The sequence below is a fragment of the Panicum virgatum genome, chromosome 3K (genome assembly GCF_016808335.1).
Source record: "Panicum virgatum strain AP13 chromosome 3K, P.virgatum_v5, whole genome shotgun sequence".
Taxonomy (NCBI): Eukaryota; Viridiplantae; Streptophyta; class Magnoliopsida; order Poales; family Poaceae; genus Panicum; species Panicum virgatum.
The window spans coordinates 29315720-29333479 of NC_053138.1; the positions used below are offsets into that span (position 1 = coordinate 29315720).

At 46.3% G+C, this 17760-nt stretch overlaps 1 protein-coding gene across 2 annotated transcripts; it reads left to right on the forward strand.

Annotated features, from left to right (window-relative positions):
* The first annotated feature begins 7371 nt into the window (after positions 1 to 7371).
* LOC120698866 (AP-3 complex subunit mu-like) lies at positions 7372 to 12716 on the forward strand. 2 transcript variants are annotated; one of them, XM_039982630.1, is made up of 8 exons: positions 7372 to 7848; positions 7976 to 8081; positions 8776 to 8886; positions 9655 to 9744; positions 10263 to 10510; positions 11111 to 11320; positions 11387 to 11594; positions 11840 to 12716. In XM_039982630.1, exons 1-8 carry the CDS (start codon positions 7814 to 7816, stop codon positions 12083 to 12085), a joined length of 1254 nt encoding a protein of 417 aa, XP_039838564.1. In that variant the 5' UTR covers positions 7372 to 7813; the 3' UTR covers positions 12086 to 12716. The 2 variants fall into 2 exon arrangements, with proteins under 2 accessions (XP_039838564.1, XP_039838563.1); XM_039982629.1 differs by having other exon boundaries at positions 7410 to 7848; positions 11111 to 11594.
* The last annotated feature ends 5044 nt before the right edge of the window (positions 12717 to 17760 follow it).

The window sequence follows — 17760 nt, forward strand, 5'->3', positions numbered from 1 at the left end:
TGTTTACTAGCACACTATGGAAAGAACTCTTTCGATTGGCTGGTACCAAACTTCAAATGAGCAGTGCTTACCATCCTCAAACTGATGGACAAACTGAAAGGGTTAATCAATGTCTGGAAGGATATCTTCGATGTTTTGTTCATTCATGTCCCAACAAGTGGAAGGATTGGTTGTCTCTGGCTGAGTTTTGGTATAACACAAGTTATCACTCCAGTTTGGACAAAACCCCATTTGAAATTTTATATGGCCAACAACCCAGACACTTGGGCATTGATGTAGTAGAAGCCTGTTCTGTTCCTGATCTGCAGGACTGGTTAAGTCAGAGAAAGCTCATGGTTCAACTTCTACAGCAACAGTTAGTCAGAGTTCAGCAAAGACAAAAGCACCAGGCTGACAAACATAGATCAGAAAGAAATTTTGATGTGGGGGATTGGGTGTTCCTCAAGTTACAACCATATGTGCAATCATCTCTTCAGAAACGAGCTAACCATAAACTGGCTTTCAAATATTTTGGTCCATACCAGATCTTGGAAAAAATTGGGCAGGTTGCTTACAAATTGTCTCTTCCTGATTCTACAAGTATCCATCCAGTCTTTCATGTGTCTTTGCTGAAAAAGGCGGTTGGTAATCTCACCCAAGTAAGTGACACTCTTCCTGTCCAAACTGATGGTCTGCAATTTCCTGCTAAAGTACTTGACAGACGAGTTCAAACAAAAGATCATGTCACTGTATCTCAAGTCCTTGTTCAGTGGTCATCTTGGCCGCCTTCTCTGGCTACCTGGGAAGATGAAGCTGCTTTACGTGCCAAGTTTCCAGTAGCACCGGCTTGGGGGCAATCCGTTTCTAAAGAAGAGGGGGATGTCAGGGTGGCTCCTTCGACTACAAAGGCTAACCGGGCCGCAAATCGACCGCGTCGCACTATCAAGCCCAACCCACAAGTCTTCGGCCCAGATTGGCAATCGTGACCCGTTACTCTGAGCTGTGCTCGCACGTCTCTTTTGTGCTCTTAGCAATATATTCGTTTCTTGAGTAAGAAGAAGATCATGAAACTTGTAATAGGCTAGACACTTTGGCCGGCATCGCCGGAGAACTGGACGTCGACAAGCTGTCGTCGTTGTGAACCTGTTACTTGGATCATCATTATCGTAGCTACCATACTAGAGCCATCACACCCTGCGCCTCTCCCTGCCGCGCCGGTGCCTCCGCCGCCGCCCCGTGTCTGCGCGGGCCTCCGCCTCGTGCCGGCGCCGGCCTCCGCCGCCGTCCGCCGTAGCGTGGCGTGTGAGGCACCGCGGCTGCCCGCCCTGGCTCCGCGACCGCCGCAGATCCGTCGGGGAGGTAGGAGCCGGGGGAGGCGCGCCGCCGGGGATGGCCGCCGCCGCGCGCAGGGGAGGGCGCGCGCGCCTGGAGCAGGGGAGGGGGGCGCCGTGGGTGGGAGAGAGAGAGAGAGAGGAGGGAGGAAGGAGAAAGAGTGGGGGAGGAAGAGAGGAAAAAGAGAAAAATAATATGACGTGTGGATCCCTCAAGATGGTAGTTGGTATAGAGGAGTGTGGGAGAAATAAGGATAGAAGAGAGAATCTCGATGACTTGGATGAGAATGTTTTTTTAGGAGATGAATTTAGAGGACGACGAGTGCGGATTGCCTGACGCTGATTGCAGAGAAGAGTCACGAAAGCTGACTGCAGAGGATCCGGTTCCCACACCACAAGACACACAATTATAGATGGCCAATGGGCCGGCCCGGCACGGCACGGCACGGCACAACGTCGAGCCGTGCTGCTGCGGGCTTCGTGCCTGGCCTCCGGCCCAGGCACGGCCCTATGGGTCTTTTTTTGTGCCGTGCCAGCCCGTGAAGCATGGCAAATTTCACGGGCCGGGCCAGCCCACAGCTCGCCGCCGTCCAGCAGCTCGCTGTCGACCCGCGCAGGTCCGACAGACTTCGAGGGCTTGCCGGCCATGGCCCTCGTGAGGGCAGAGGACGAGGAGGTGAGCCAGAGGGACCAGGCGGCGGCGGCGGCGCTGGTGCCGTTCGTGGCGGTGCGGGAGGACGAGGTGGAGGCCAGAAGGGAGGGGCGGGCTATGAACGAAGCGGCAGAGTGTCGCTCGTGGCAGTGCAGGAGGACGAGGTGGACCAGGCGGCGACGACGACGTGGCGGAGCGCCGTTCGTGGCAGTGCGGGACGACGAGGTGGACCAGGCGGTGGCGACAACGCAGCGGCGGAGCGCCATTCGTGGCCTCGTGGGTACGGGAGGACGAGGTGGAGGCGGGATCCCAGGAGGGAGGGGCGGGCGGGATGGGAGCGCGGCGCCGCGGCGCCGCGGCGGGGGTGGGACGACGGGGTGGCCGGGTGGGGAATCGGCGGGGTGGGGATTAGGGTTAGGGTTAGGGGCACTGTGGGGAATTTTTGTGGGGGGAGGGTAGAATTTTGTGGGCTGGGCTGGGGAGGGGAGCTGATGCACCGGGCCGCTTATCGGGCCGACTGTTGGGACCGGGCCGTGCCGTGCTGTGCTAGCCCACATGCCTGGGGCGCGGCCCAGGCACGGCCTGCTCCCTCGAGCCATGCCAGTCCGGGCCCGTAGGTCACCGGCCGGGCTAACGGGCTCGGGCTGCATGGCCATATATACACACAGCTGCCCCCGCGCCCCGGCGTTGGCGCGTGCCCGCGGCCTTCTGTTGTTCCTCTTTCCAAGAGAAAGCAAGCGCAGATCTCCTTCCTCTCTCACTCCATCTCGATTTCTCCCGGAAAGCAAACTAGATTCTTCCCCTTCCTCTGATTTTATTTACTCCAATCTCGGTAGATGCGGCTGCACCACGCCGCCACTCTCACATCCCTTCTTCCTTTCAGTAGCACCTGCGCCCTCTCTCACATAGCCAAGCACGCCAGCAGCTAACAATTTCAGCAATAAAATCATTTTTTATACACGCAACAGACGATTCGATCAAAGAGACTCAAATGCATGGCCATCTTTTTTTTCTTGAAATGTACATATTCATGGCCATCGGGGAAAGCATCTTTTTGCATGGTTGTAGCCTGGCAGCAGCCATCGTTCTCACTATTTGAGACTTAGTAGTCTTATCACACTCTAAGTTGTTCATTTATACAAAAATTAACACAGTTAGAGAGACTTAACAAACTAGGAGTAAAGTCTGTCATCGTCTTGAAATAGCAGGGGTAAAATCACAAAGTTAAAAAAATACTGGCAAAATTAACATTTCACTGCAAAACAGAGGTAGAAACGCTTTTGCCCCTTAAATATAATTTAAGACGATGATTAAGAAAATGGTAAATTAAGTGTCACAATACATATGAACCTCTCTCCTTCTAATCTACTTATAGTAAAATAAGAACAAATTAAGACGATGATTGGTGTTCAGGAGAACATGATAATTTTGATCTCACACATAAAACATGACGTATAGGCTACTAAAAAGCAGATAAAATATTTTTCTTCATGATCACACCACGGTTGCCGGGTATTCCCAACGCTTCTCAAGTAATCTATTGATAAACCAGAGATCCATAGATTGAATCTATTGATAAACCTGAGATCCATGGATTTATTAACCATTGACTGCTGGAAGTCTGCAAAAGTTTCAAATGTGTCAAACGTTAGTTTATTTGAAAAATATTTTTTTATGTGTGTTGTTGGTTCTCACCCCGCATATCATGTGTTAACTGATGAGTAGGATTGAATCCAAGAATCGTGTGATCTGAAGTCTCCAGACACCCTGTTCAAACATGACAAGTCCATATAGATTAATAAACACACTATATGTTGGTAGTGCAATAGTATATTTATTTTATGCATATAAGTTTAGTAGTAGAAGTCTCAAAATTTTCAAATTGAGTTAATATTTTCTATATGTTAAATAAATTTATACATGGTTATTGAAATTAATTCCAAATTGAACTAGATGTACTTCTAATAAGATACAAAATGTTGCACCAAAATTGTATTTAGGTTCAATTGGATTTTTCATACATAGGCTAGAATAGAATATATGAACCTTATATTCTCTTACATAAATTACAGTACTCTCGTTTTAGGAACTGCCCTTACTTGTCTAACATTGTTTTAGGAACTGCCCTTACTTGTCTAACATTTTTTAGTATGGATGAAGGCAAACTTATTACTCCTGTGGCAAATGAACGTTTGTGACACACATATAAGGCCATGTTTGGTTTTTTTAAGTTTAAGTCATAAGTCCATCACATCACAAGTTTACACACTAATTAGGAGCACTAAACATATACTTATTACAAATCTGATTTCATAAGTCGTGACTTAATCACAAGACGAATCTATTAAGTCTAATTATTTCATAATTAATTTGACCACTAATTGCAACAGTAACAATTCTCTATTCCTGCATTAATTATACTTAATAGATTCATCTAGAGCCCTAATTGCAGCTTATGTAATTATTTTTATATTAAATTGAAATTCAAATATTTGAATTGACATTGAAACATTCGATGTGACAAGACCTAAGTTTGCTGATAGCATGCCCTGTCAGAAATGAACAGTACCAACAAGGATGTCATATATCACACTAGATTTCTGACACGACAATTCCAATAGCGTATATATAACAGCCAGCCGTCATATATACCCAAACCTGATAGTTTTTTTGCTTTCACCAACAGTTTTCCACTGTTAAGTATACTATGAATTGTTTTAGTACATAACAATATATATTTCGTGAATAAGGTTGTGATTAAAAAACTAAATAGTTTTAATAAAGTATACACCTTAACTCAAGTGGATATCTCTTACATACTCCCTCTGTTCCTAATTATAGGTCGTTCTAAAAAAAGTCAAACGACCTATAATTTGGAATGGAGGGAGTAGTTTCTTACAACTCAAGTCAAACTTTAAAATTTGAATACCTCATAATATTTTTGAACTCGTATGCACCTTAAATTTGGACACAACTTTATGTTTACCAAAAAATATGGAATTACATCACTAAATGTTATGCAAAAACATATATTTATATTCTCCACTCATGTGGAAGAATACAAGCCACATGTAAAAAATTCAAATAGTAGAAATTATCATACAAAAAATGACATTACAAGAAAGATCGTGATTTCAAAAGAAAATAAAAAAAAGAATCATCAAATTTGGAGTTCATACAAGTGAGAAATACCAAATACAAGTTTTAATCCACTACAAGGTTTTCACCCTATTGCCACGCGTCACAATTGCAACATTACTAAATTGGGTGCAATAGCGTGTTGTATTGCCCCAAAACCGAATGGTGGTGGTAATATGTGGCTATATTGTGGCACCATTTTTGTGTTGTAATTAGTATGCATTTAGTTGCAATAAAAAGCTGGTATAGCAACTATTTTTTTTGGCTTTGCGTGGCAAATGATTGTGAGTATTGCCACGACGCATTGGCGTGGCATAGTACTATTCCCATTGCAATAATTTGGCGCTATTGCAACCAATGTGACTGCAGTTCCATTTGTGTGACACTATTGCGGCATGTTATTTGGGTTGCAAAAAAAACTTCAGTATCATTGCAAAAGGTAGATAGAAATTGCATCGACTCTTGCCCATGAATAATTAGGGATCTTAACCTACATGCTTCCTTGTAATCAATCCAAGTAGATTTAAACTCTTGTGTTTTGGTGTTACCATCAAGTTTTTGGCTCTGAGATCTCCCTCACATAAAATCTACCATTAGGCATACCCCTGATGAATTTACCAGATAAGCAATACTACGATCCACCTCTAGAACATGAGGTAGAATAGAACATACTATGAGTCCAAATATAATTTTTATGCAATTTTTGGAATCTTATTGAAGATATACATAGTTCAACATGGAATCTCTAAAGAACGAAATCAGCACCACACAATCTAGCATCTGATTCATCCATGTCATCTCAAATTCTCAGCCGTTGGATCATAATATATCTCCATCTGGCACCGTTACTTGCACAAACTGCTCTCCGTCCTCTCTCCAGAGAATTCTCAGGCCTCGCCAAATGCCAACGGCACACAGAACAAGATGCCTCTCCCTGCCGCCGATGCGATGCTTACCCGGCTGCCCCTCGCCTCACCAGTCGCCATTGCAGCCAGCCGGCCGCTCTCCACGGCCAACCTCTCCGTCATGCAAAACCTCGGGCGCTGCCTGTTCCTCTCCAGGGGGTTCGCTGCCACTCACCTGCGAGTAAACGTCATCCAAGCAATCCGTGATGATGCGTAATGCTGCGAGCCTGCACTTTGCCCCCCCTCCCCCCGAACGATTGCTAATTGCAGGAAGCGAAGGTAGTTTTAGGCTAGGCTTGAGCCTACTTTCCTGGTAGTTTTAGGCTAGGCTTGAGCCTACTTTCCTTTCCCAGTTTAGAGTTGATGTCCCCAAACGATTAGCTATTGAAATTCACATTAAGTTCTAACTGTAGGGTGTTCAGCAGTCATGCACCAGAGGTATTTGTGGAAATTTCGAGAGAAAAAAATATTCTTCAAATTTTTAGTGTGCCCTTCAATCGTAATTTGTCTAACCAATAAAAAATATGTCATTATTTATAGGATTAGAATAGGGATAATTTTTGAAATTGGAATATCATCCTTACAAAACAATTCTGCAGTTTGACTTAGTTTACAGAGCTACTCCGGAAACTTATCACCAAGTTCAATGCTCATACACTGTAGATCTTATGCCACATGCTTAACCAAAATTGAAACGCAACATGTATCTTACCAATGCCCCTTTACGCACCCAGTACGCATCAAGTTTATGTGATGAACAACAACCACAGGCATTTGTCTTAATTATATCCTCTTCAGCTCTTCCTCGCATATCCATATATATAATCTTCTCAAGAAACAATGCTCAAATTCTTTGATACTCCAAATAGCTATAGAAAACGACACAGGCTACAAGATATATGCTGGTCAGATCTAGCATGGCGCGGCAACGCCGTGCCTATAGTTCTAGTTAGGGTGTGTTTAGTTCCACCCTGTAAACGCAAAAAAGCCGTAAACGCATTAAAGTGAAAAATAATCTTGCTTATTTGAAGTACTAAATGAAGTCTATTTATAAAACTTTTTGTATGGATAGGCTGTAAATCGCGAGACGAATCTAATGAGCCTACTTAATCCATGATTTGCAACAGTGATGCTACAGTAACCATCCACTAATTATTGATTAATCATGGATTAATTAGCATCATTACATTCGTCTCGCGATTTACAACCCATCTGTGTAAAAAATTTTATAAATAGACTTCATTTATTACTTCAAATTGGGAAGATTTGAAACGCATTTTTCGTTTACACCCTACCGAAGTAAAAACGGCCTTAGTTTCGGTAAGCACGTAGAAAATATCAAATATGTTCAAAAATTACTGAAACTGTTGAGGCGGTCTCCGTTACATGGGACCCGTCCGTCAGCCACAATTCCTCTAGCTTCCCCCTCCCCTCCCCTGCTGCGCCGCCGCCGGACAAATTGCGCCGCCGCTCGGCCAATTCATCGCCCTGCTGCGCACCGCCCGCGCGCCTGCCGCGCTCCGCCACCACCCGCCTGCGCTGCCTGCCCGCCTGCGCTCCGCCCCCGGTCCACCGCGCCGCCGAGGCCCTCCACCCCTGGTCCGCTGCGCCTCCGAGACCCTCCGGCGCGCCACCGAGGCCCTCCGCCCCCGGTCCGCCGCGCCGCCGAGCCTCAGTCCCCCTGCGCGGCCACCCTCCCGCGCTGCTCCAGCTCCTTCCTCGCCGCCCCGAGCTCCTTCCACTTCTGCCCGATTTGCCCGCCCATCGTCGTCTCCCAATCCTCGTCGAACGGCGAAGAGCGGCAAGAAATGCTGCAGTGCATCTTCCTCCTCTCTGATTCCGGGTAATCTTCGCTCTCAGTCCGCTACCTGCTAGCATCGGCTGATTCCCCGGTCTCCTCTTTGGATCCGCCCAAACCTTTTGGGGGGACTGGCGCTGAACTTGATGGTGATCCGGGATGGGTTTGGCAGGGAGGTGATGGTGGAGAAGCAGATGGCGGGGCACCGCGTGGACCGCGCCATCTGCGGCTGGTTCTGGAACTACGTCCTCGCCCACGCGGCCGGCGACCCGTCCAAAGTAACACCTTTGCTCCTTGCCCCGTTTCGAATTTCGGAGTTTCCCCCACCTTTGCTTATTGCTTCTTAGGAGAACCCTGATTCTTGGTCTTCAAGCTCTGGTTGTATGTAGCTGGCTAAATTTTAGGAATTCTAGGACTAGTCCTATATTGTTTTTGCTGCTGATGCTCTTGTGGAGAAGTTTACCTACTGACTGTCAATTTCGAGCAATTGTGGATGCAATGCTAGTGGGTCGACCAAAGACCCACTCTGCTTTCTACTTGATTGATGTACTCATTGTTGTGTTTCAAATTTCAGAGTTTTCCCCACCTTTGCTTATTGCTTCTTAGGAGAACCCTACTTCTTGGTCTTCAAGTTCTTGTTGTGTGTATTTGTCTAAATTTTAGGAATCCTAGGACTAGTCCTATATTGTTTTTTGTTGTGATGCTATTGTGGAGAAGTTTAACTACTGCTTGTCAATTTCGAGCAACTGTGGATGCAATGCGAGTGGGTCGACCAAAAACCTTCTCTGCTTTCTACTTTATTTATGTATTCATTTTGTTTACATAGTTAATATAAATCAAATGAACAAGGATGAGTCAATGGGTCTGAACTGACCAACTATCTTGCATCCCTAATTATGGCATTGGATTCATGTTTGGCATCTGTTTCATTTGGCTGAATATTCACTTATCAGGCTTCTTGTGCTTTGGAAGATCTTGCAGGTTGTGGTGTCACCAACACATTACTTGTTTCAAATATATCGCAATGGTGTAACATTCTTGGCATGCACCCAAGTGGAGATGCCCCCACTGATGGCTATTGAGGTGTGAACGTTTCCGATCTTTTTCTTTCTCACTTAGTTGCTGCTTGTTTGCTTCGAAATCCTGTAAGTCTGTAGCTACAACAAATTTGTTCAACAAGGGCAACTAATTTGTTGGAGGCGCAGATTGCTTGTTCAACACTGTAAATCCGCAGTGGCAACTAAACTAGAGCCTTTTACACACTGATTTACCACTACATGTTATGCATGAAAGGAATTCATGTTTCTTCAACTTGCTATTGAAGAAATACAGTAGTGGGATCCAAGAGTCAATATGATGACTTGCTCAAAACTGTAGAGCCAGAAAGATTGTCAAATGAAACGATAGAATCATCAAGTTAGTTCTTTTGCTGAACATTATTAATGAAAATGTGTTTAAACCATGTATTGAAACCAGAACACGTGAAGAAGAATTGTGCAGATTTTGAGGCTGCACAAAGGAATAGTAGATACTTAATTGTAACCTTATTACACCGAAGATCACTTCTGGTGTTTCGTAGTGTTACTTGTGCAGTTGTGTTTGAAAAGTTTCCTGAATGTTACAGTGTACAGTTCGATTTTGAAGTACTTTATGGTTTTTAGGAAAGCTTTCAGTAAAATCTTGCGAATTCTTCCGGAAAAGTTGCTATCCGTAGTTCTGTCCTATCCTAAAGTGCACATCTTTCATTATCCTTCCAATTTTATTTATCACAAATAACAGATAGTGCAATTCACTATAAATGATCAATTTTGGCCATTTTATGTATGTGCTCATATGTTTTGCACTTTCCAGTTTCTCTCTTGTGTGGCTGATGTCTTGACAGATTATCTTGGAGATCTGAATGAAGACATAATCAAGGACAACTTCGTAATTGTATATCAGGTGTATTTTCTTAGTCTCTGCTACATCACTATATAATCTGTAGTAGTTGCCTTTTATTGCTATGTGGCTGTTATATTATTCTGAATGAGTAGTGCAAACATTATGATGAATAAGTGTCACTTTATTTCATCACAGGATGATCTGTTTTTGCAAACCTGACATTGACACTATTTTTTCTAATTTATTTAGCAAACATTCATCTCAACCTTGCATTGTTACATTAAGTTCTTGACATTGAGGCATTGTTTCATAACATTATTTCTAATCATTGCACATATAGACTATAAAGCTCATAAAATTTGAAAATTTTCAGAAACATCAAACTTATTTCTTTTAGAAGAATTGTTCAATTTAGATCAAATCAGATTATTGGCATGTTATCAAATTCAATGATCCTATTAAATATTTCCTAGTCTGCATGCTCCAGTTTCAGAGCAAGTTTCATTGCTTCTGGAGTCATAGCTGCTGGTGCAGTCCCTCTGAAATTTCTCTAAACCTATATTGCTTAATGAGTGCAGGTTTTAGATGAGATGATGGACAATGGTTTTCCACTTACGACTGAGCCAAACATCTTGAAAGAGATGATTGCACCACCTAATATTGTGAACAAAATGTTGAATGTTGTGACTGGTAAAAGTTCTACTCTTGGTAGCAAACTTCCAGATGCAGCTGCTTCTTTTGTACCTTGGCGATCAACAGTAGTCAAGGATGCAAGCAATGAAGTCTACGTTAACATAGTTGAGGAACTTGATGCATGTGTAAACAGGTATTTTAGTTTTTCCCCTTTGTAATGTTCTAAGTGATTCACCAACTATGTCAATCTGGCTTTTAAGGTCATAATACTTGGTCAAATATCTGCTTGAAGCTACTGAACTTTTTGCATATCCATAATAACTCTTGATACTGTGTTCCAATCCATCGTTGGTAGTTGGTACAGTGATCCCAATTTGGCACATCTTGGGTACCTTCATTTTATGAATGCACTACACTTCAGGAATTGCTATTCCCTCCGTTTCAAAATTTAGGGCGTATTCGTACAAGTCAAACTTTACAGATTTAACTAACACTTGGATAAATTATGTGCATGCTTAGCATATAAAAGATATACAAACAGATCCATGTTTGTAATACAATATATAATGGTCAAGTGTATTTTGAAAAACTTCCTCAAATTAAAATGTCCTATTAAAAGAAATGGAGGGAGTACTAAATTATAGAAAAAGAGAATCATAAAAAAGGCAATTTGTCTTGCTAAGTAGTGGTATAGCACAATAGCAGATCAAACTACCTGACTTTTCTTAAAAAAATTCCTTATCTGACAGATTTTTTGGTCGTTTGACATCCTTATTTGTTGATTGGTGCACAGAGAGGGGGTTCTTGTGAAATGCGAAGCATATGGTGAAGTTCAAGTAAACTGCAGCCTCCCAGGTGTACCAGAATTGACTATGTCATTTGCAAACCCTACAATTATTAATGATGTTACTTTCCACCCCTGTGTCCGATTCAGGCCTTGGGAGTCAAATCAGGTCCTATCATTTGTTCCCCCTGATGGGCAGTTCAAGCTCATGAGTTACAGGTACATATTTACAAGCTATGTTTCTTCTGTGCCTTCAGTTTGCTCATTGTTTGATGAAACGAGCAGGGTTAAGAAATTGAAGAAGACACCCATTTATGTGAAACCACAGCTGACATCAGATTCTGGGAATTGCCGTGTTAGTGTGATGGTGGGGATCCGAAATGATCCTGGGAAACCCATTGATTCTATAACAGTGCAGTTTCAATTGCCCCCTCTTATAGTTTCTGCAGATTTGACTGCAAACTATGGCACAGTCGACATCCTTGCTGACAAGGTCAGTGTACTGTCTACCATTAGTTCCATAGGCTCTCCATTCATGTCTAATTTCCCCCCCATAGTCACATCTGAAGCCTCAAGCTAAGGGGTATAGTGCTCTAGCACCTAGTTTCTGAAAAATCTAGGAGCTAGAAACTGAAATGAGCATTGCTGAATGCCTATATCTTGGATATGGCGTCTTTTTCTTTGAGGGCTCTACTTGTACCTTGAAGTGCTTGTCTAACGCTACTCTTCTTTACACAGACTTGTCTCTGGACAATTGGGCAGATACCAAAAGATAAAGCACCAGTGCTCTCTGGAAATTTACGTCTTGAAGAAGGACTTGCTCAGTTGCATACACTGCCAACATTTCAGGTGAAGTTTAAGATTATGGGAGTTGCTCTATCTGGTCTTCAAATTGATAAGCTGGACGTGAAAAACATGCCTAGTGCTCCATACAAAGGTTTTAGAGCACAGACCCAAGCTGGAAAATATGAGGTCAGATCATAGGTGTGCTTTCAGAGGGCATCTGTTAGTTTTGCCCTCAAAGCAAACGATACCGTGGGCCTGGTGCATGGGCTGTCAACGCATTTTTGGTTATCAGTTGATGATCAATACTCCCATAGCCAGCTTGATTGCGTCACTTTACCCTGTGCTGGGCCCATCACTACATTTCAAGGAGCCTGCCATTCTTCCAATCAATATGTCCTATGCCTGAATCAGATTCTCCTGCCTGGTGGGAGAGCAACAAAATATTGCCACTCTGGCTTGTCTAGACAGAAATGATGCCAAATGAATGCCTACTGGCTGAGACCAAGGTTTTGAATTGTGGCACATTGTCATGTTGGCTTCAGTATGCAATTATGTATTGAATCCCTGTTTTTGCCGAGGAATGTCCAGAAGAAATGCTGTGTTATATTTACTGTGAGTCTGTTTTCCCCCTAAAGCAACAACCAGGGCAGTGTATATTAATGGCAAGCAATTGTTGTAAAGAAGGATTAGGTTTGGATGCAATTTTCATAAGCAAATTATAGCCAATCAAAGATAACATATGTACCTCATAGAGGTATGATGTGCGACCGAGTATGTATGTGAATATTGTACCGGGTTTTAAAAAAAAAATCGACACAGTAGTCTGAAATCGAGTCTTCGAGAGGAGAGGAATGAGTTTTTTTTTGATAAACAGAGGTTTTATTTATTGCTTAAATGCAAGTAACATCGATGAGGCTGAAATTGAACCTTTGTAAATTTAACTGAACACGCTGAAGTATGGCCTATATGAGAGCAAGAGAAAAGCAGGCGCAGTTTGGTGGTTGATGCCAAGCCTTCCTCTTGTAGTCTATGTGCTGTTGAGTTGGGCGAGCGTGGAATCTTCAGACATTTGAAAGTTTTCTTCCCTGATTACTGTTCATCAAATCTGTTACCAGGGGTCTTGTACGCCCAGCCTCCCCTTGGCAGCAATGTATGTATGTATGCATATATCTAAGCGGCAAGCAAGCTTTCTTAATTTCCCTGGGTATATGAAACGAATCGGGTTCCCGAGAGGAGAACCCGACTCCGTGTTTCATCGTGATAGTCCCTGGATCAGTAGCTATCATATACATAACTCATTTCAATTGAATATCACAGACATATCTCACTTTTAAAATATTACATGGATTTATTTATTACATAATCCGAAGGATTGCAATACGAATATTTGAGTACAAGCCCCTTGGGCTGAAGGAAAACAAACAGAAAAGCAGAAGCGGTAACTAGTCTTCTAGGCAAAACTCCATCTTCTCGAATTCTCCTAATCCTTCTCCACAGGCAGCTTGGAGTGTAGCTCGGGCCATCCTTAACTCCTTCCTTTGTCATCTGGATTGAATCCTTCGCTCGGATCCTGCATCTACCAGGCTATCCCCAAGGACGGGATAGGTTCACGTTACCATCCGTATGCAAGCTTTAAGTGGATGCAACAGGTACAAATATTTCCAAAGGAGTGTCTAGGTTTCCTATGCAAGCAGCAAGTATATATATATATATATATATATATATATATATATATATATATATATATATATATATATATATATATATATATATCATCCAACACCTCGACGCGGGCCATCCCGGAGTCCCGGTCTTACCTATCTTCCACTACGAAGCAACCCATCCCTGGTTCGGTGCGGGAACTCCCACTCCCCGCACCTCAGCTGATATCCAAGCAGGAAAAGTGGTACTAGAGGGAGGTAGAAAAGTATGTGGAACTACTCTAGAATGTGGGGCCAGATTCAAAGTTGTACATAACCGAGTACACGGCTATACGTATAGTTTTCACCCTGCAGGGGTTGTACACCTGTACCCACTCGCTCCGACGCCAGCCGACCCGTCGGCCGACTGACCCCGAGGCACCGGCCACGAAACTAGCGGCTATGGCACCACCCTGCTCCCGGTTTGGGTCGCGGCCTCCCGCAGAAGGCCGCCCGGGACTGTGAAGCAATCTAGAATGAGATCCGAACGAATCCTGCGATCGGGGCCATAGGGTCCTGCCCTCTCCCTTGACACTGATATCCTATCCTCCTAGAGGTATGGTGGCGCGCATAGCTAGCCCAGTCCGGATTCACCCTCATAATGGATAAGCGGTGTGCATGTCTGACATAGTTCCGTCTCTAGGGCCACAAGCTCAAGTCCTTAATCATGCCAGGGCAAGCTCTTCGTCAAATAGAGTGTGTCCCTTAAATACGGTTCGCGATCGGCGCCCATTACAGGTATTGCCCGCCTAACACCTCACGATTCCCGAAGGAACCAACTTGCACCCGCCACAGGTGCTCCGTAGAGTTGTGCCCAAATTACACAAAAGCCCCCAGTCCCTGATCCGAGGATCAGGTTAAGTTCGCTCACCCCAGCAAAAGGTCCTAGTCACCGACTCCTGTATGTGGCGGAAAACTCCATGCAAGCTAGGACTATCATATCATGAATCCCACACTCAAACACTCTCATAGTAGCCAAAGCATTCAGATATCAATCAAGATATATAATAGGATTGTAAGGAATACGGTAGTAAATAGGTCATGCAGGTTCACCTCACATAAAGTAAAGCAATAGCAGTTCTAGCAAGCAATGCCTAATAAGTATTCAAATCGTAGATGGGCGTGAATCTGATAGGTCTTCGGGGTCTTCTGGTCCACCAGTACGTCCTCCTAGATCTTCTAGGCGTCGGGGGAGTCCTTCTGGATCCTCTGGTCGTCCGGGACGTTGGTCAACTCCTCGTAGGGACCTAGTTGTAATTACATATAAACATAGATACTAAAGTGCAAGAATGCACAAAACTATCCAAATAAGATCCAAATCACAACAAAACCTACTCTAATGGGTAGATCATGATTTTATAAGAATTATGAAACTGGTTTCATAATTTTCAGAGGTCTGGTTAATTTATTATGCATTTTCTAAGGTTAAAGCATTTTTTGAAAATATTAAATGATTATCAAAAAAGGAAAAACACGCGGTGGTGACACGTGGCAACACCAAAGCGTGCCACGTGGCATGCTGACATCAGCATGACATCACCAGGTAGGGTCGGGCTTGCTGACATCATCAGTGGGCCCTGCTGATGTCAGCGTTGACCAAGTCAACGCATCGACCGTTGACCCAGTCAACAGGCAGGTGGGGTCTACTGGTCATTGGGCCCTACGAGTCGGTCTCAGGTGAGAGGATGACAGGTAGGGCCTAGGTGTCAGGTCTGGTTTAGAAAAATAAAAGGCTAACGGGTCCGTGGGCTCAGAGGGTTAGCAGGCCGGCTCCCTCAGCCCAACTTAGCTTGGCTCGACAACTCGGCTTGGGCTCGGCAGGACGGCTTGATCCACGGTGACGATGGGCTGGACCGGCTCGGGTTTCGGCCCATCCTCTTACCCCTCTTCTTCTTTTCTTCCTTTTTCTTCCTTCTCTTCTCTCGCTATCGTCCCGATCCCGCATAGCAGATCCTCCTCCTCCCTGGTAGCTTGGTCCCACTTGTCATAGGCATGTGGATCTGGTGTGGTTGATCTATATCCGGTGCGGTCCATGTTCGTGTGTACGAGCGTGTGTCCGCTGGTGTGTGCGTCAGGGCACTGGTGCCCACCAAGTGCTCGACCGGAAGCCCGAAGGGGCTCGGCGGCACCATGCTAGACAGCGGCGGCAAGGCAATGCGGCCAGGTCGCAGGACGTGGCCACGATGAGGCGACGGCAGAATAGATCGTCGGCGGCGCGGTTAGCGGCGACAAAGAGGGCAAGGCTTGGTTCGGTCTGGGATGGAGGCGAACGGAAACATCAGAGACGTGCGGGAGGCATGCAGCCAAACCAGTAAGGCAAAACCGGGGTCAAGGCAGCGACAGAACATGGCGAGGTGGCACGGCCAAGGGACTCGGCCAGTTTCGCATGTGCTCACTGGGCAGAACAAGGGCGGAGCATGCACGCGTATGCGTTTGGCATGGCCGGTACGCACCGCGGCGACAAGGGTGAAGACAAGGCTCGGCCAGGGTGTTCATGGCCATGGCGTAGCCACGACGAGGTTGTGCACGGGGCATGGTGTCCAGGTGGGGCTTTCGTGCAAGCTCGCGAGCGAAATGCGAGCGTTCCCGGTCCGCGGCGGCGCGATGGGTTGGTGGTGGTGCAAAGCAAGGGCCAGAACATGGTAAGGGTGGAACGCGACGACGGCATGGTGAGCAAGTCAGAGGTGTCGCGCACCGGTTCAGTGGCTGTCCACAAGGTGTTCGGCAGAAGGAGGACGTGTGCGTGTAACAGCCCTGTGGCGCCAAGGGTGCAAGCAAGGTGCGGAATTGGGCCATGTCTTTGAGTGTGCACACCGGGCATGGCCATGGCAAGGCCATGGCTTTGCCACGACGGCTCTGGTGCAGGTGTATGGTGATGGCGGGCTGCAGGGCATGGAACGCGGCGCGTCGGGCTCCTACAGAAACAAGGGACGGGTGGTCCTATGGCCGGCTACTGGAGGGTTCATCGGCGGCGTACGGCTCACACCGGACAGCAAAAGAGGGCTTGGAATGAGATGGAGACGCGCTCACCGTTCGGCTTGGAGAGGTCAGGGACGAGGTCGTGCCGTGCCGAGCTACTGCGCAACGTAGTCGTACGGGCGCCGGCTCGATGAAGGCGTACTCCGGCGGCGGCGGTCCTCGGGTGGCGTTTCGTCGAGCAGGTTGCGGGTGTCTAAGGGACTGGCTTCCGGATCGACGGCGTTCCTCTCCTTGGCGTGTGCAGTGGCGCCCCCCTTCCTCCTCCTCTTCTTCTCCTTTCTTCTTCTCTTCTTTTCCTCTTCTTTTTCCCTACCTTTTCTCTTTCCCTGCTACTTCCTTCTCTGATCTTGGCGCTGCACAGGGGCGCATGCAGGCGGGGCCAAGCGCTTGGTCCATGTGGCGGCAGGGCGCGGTGCAGAGGCACGCATGCGGCCAGGCGCTGGGTGCTGCGCACGGCCAGGGCGCGCAGGCGGCGGCTGTGCGTGCGTGCGCGGGGCAGGCGGGGCCCGCAGCGAGCTGCATGTTGGGGTCACCACCTTCGGTCAGATCGCCGGAGGTACGCGAAGATAAGGAGTCAAGGGTGGGCCGAAGCCGGCAGCCCGGTAAGGCGACCCATCTTCGTGTGTCTTCGGGCCAGGAAGCGAAGACGAGGCACCCGAAACACTGGAGCTGACGCCAGGAGCTATCGCGGAGGTGTTCCGTCTTCGCCATTCCACGAGCAAGAAGACGGAGAGGAGCGAAGACTTGGTGATACGAGTCTCGCAGAGTACTTAGCAGCGGGTCCAGGAGCTTCGTCGGGTACGGCGAAGATGCCGGGGTCGGCGTGGGTCCCGCTGCTGAGCTGTGGCGCACTCAAATTGTAACGGGCAAATTACGCTCGCATCTAGGAATATTCCGAGAATATTACCGTTGTAGGGGTGCAATAGAGTAATTGTACATTGAAGGTGTAACGCCACCTATAAATACCCTGTATAATGTTCGTTGAGGGGGACTCTGGGGAATGAAAAAAGAGCACCTTGTTACTTGATTTCCGTGTTGTCCATTACTGTTATTGTGTTCGTCCGTTCCGGAGACACTCTCCACCAACAGTTTGGCGCCCACCCGTCGGTTCGATACACCACATGGCGGCAACGAAGAAGAGAGGGACCACCGGAGCCACTTCGGAGGAAACGACGACGACAACGCCCTCGCAGG

Coding starts and splice junctions, on each gene's coding strand:
- LOC120698866 (XM_039982629.1), top strand. CDS start 7,814: ATGCTGCAGTGCATCTTCCTCCTCTCTGATTCCGG. Junction 7,849..7,975: donor TTCCTCCTCTCTGATTCCGG/GTAATCTTCGCT, acceptor TGGGTTTGGCAG/GGAGGTGATGGTGGAGAAGC. Junction 8,887..9,654: donor CCCCACTGATGGCTATTGAG/GTGTGAACGTTT, acceptor TGCACTTTCCAG/TTTCTCTCTTGTGTGGCTGA.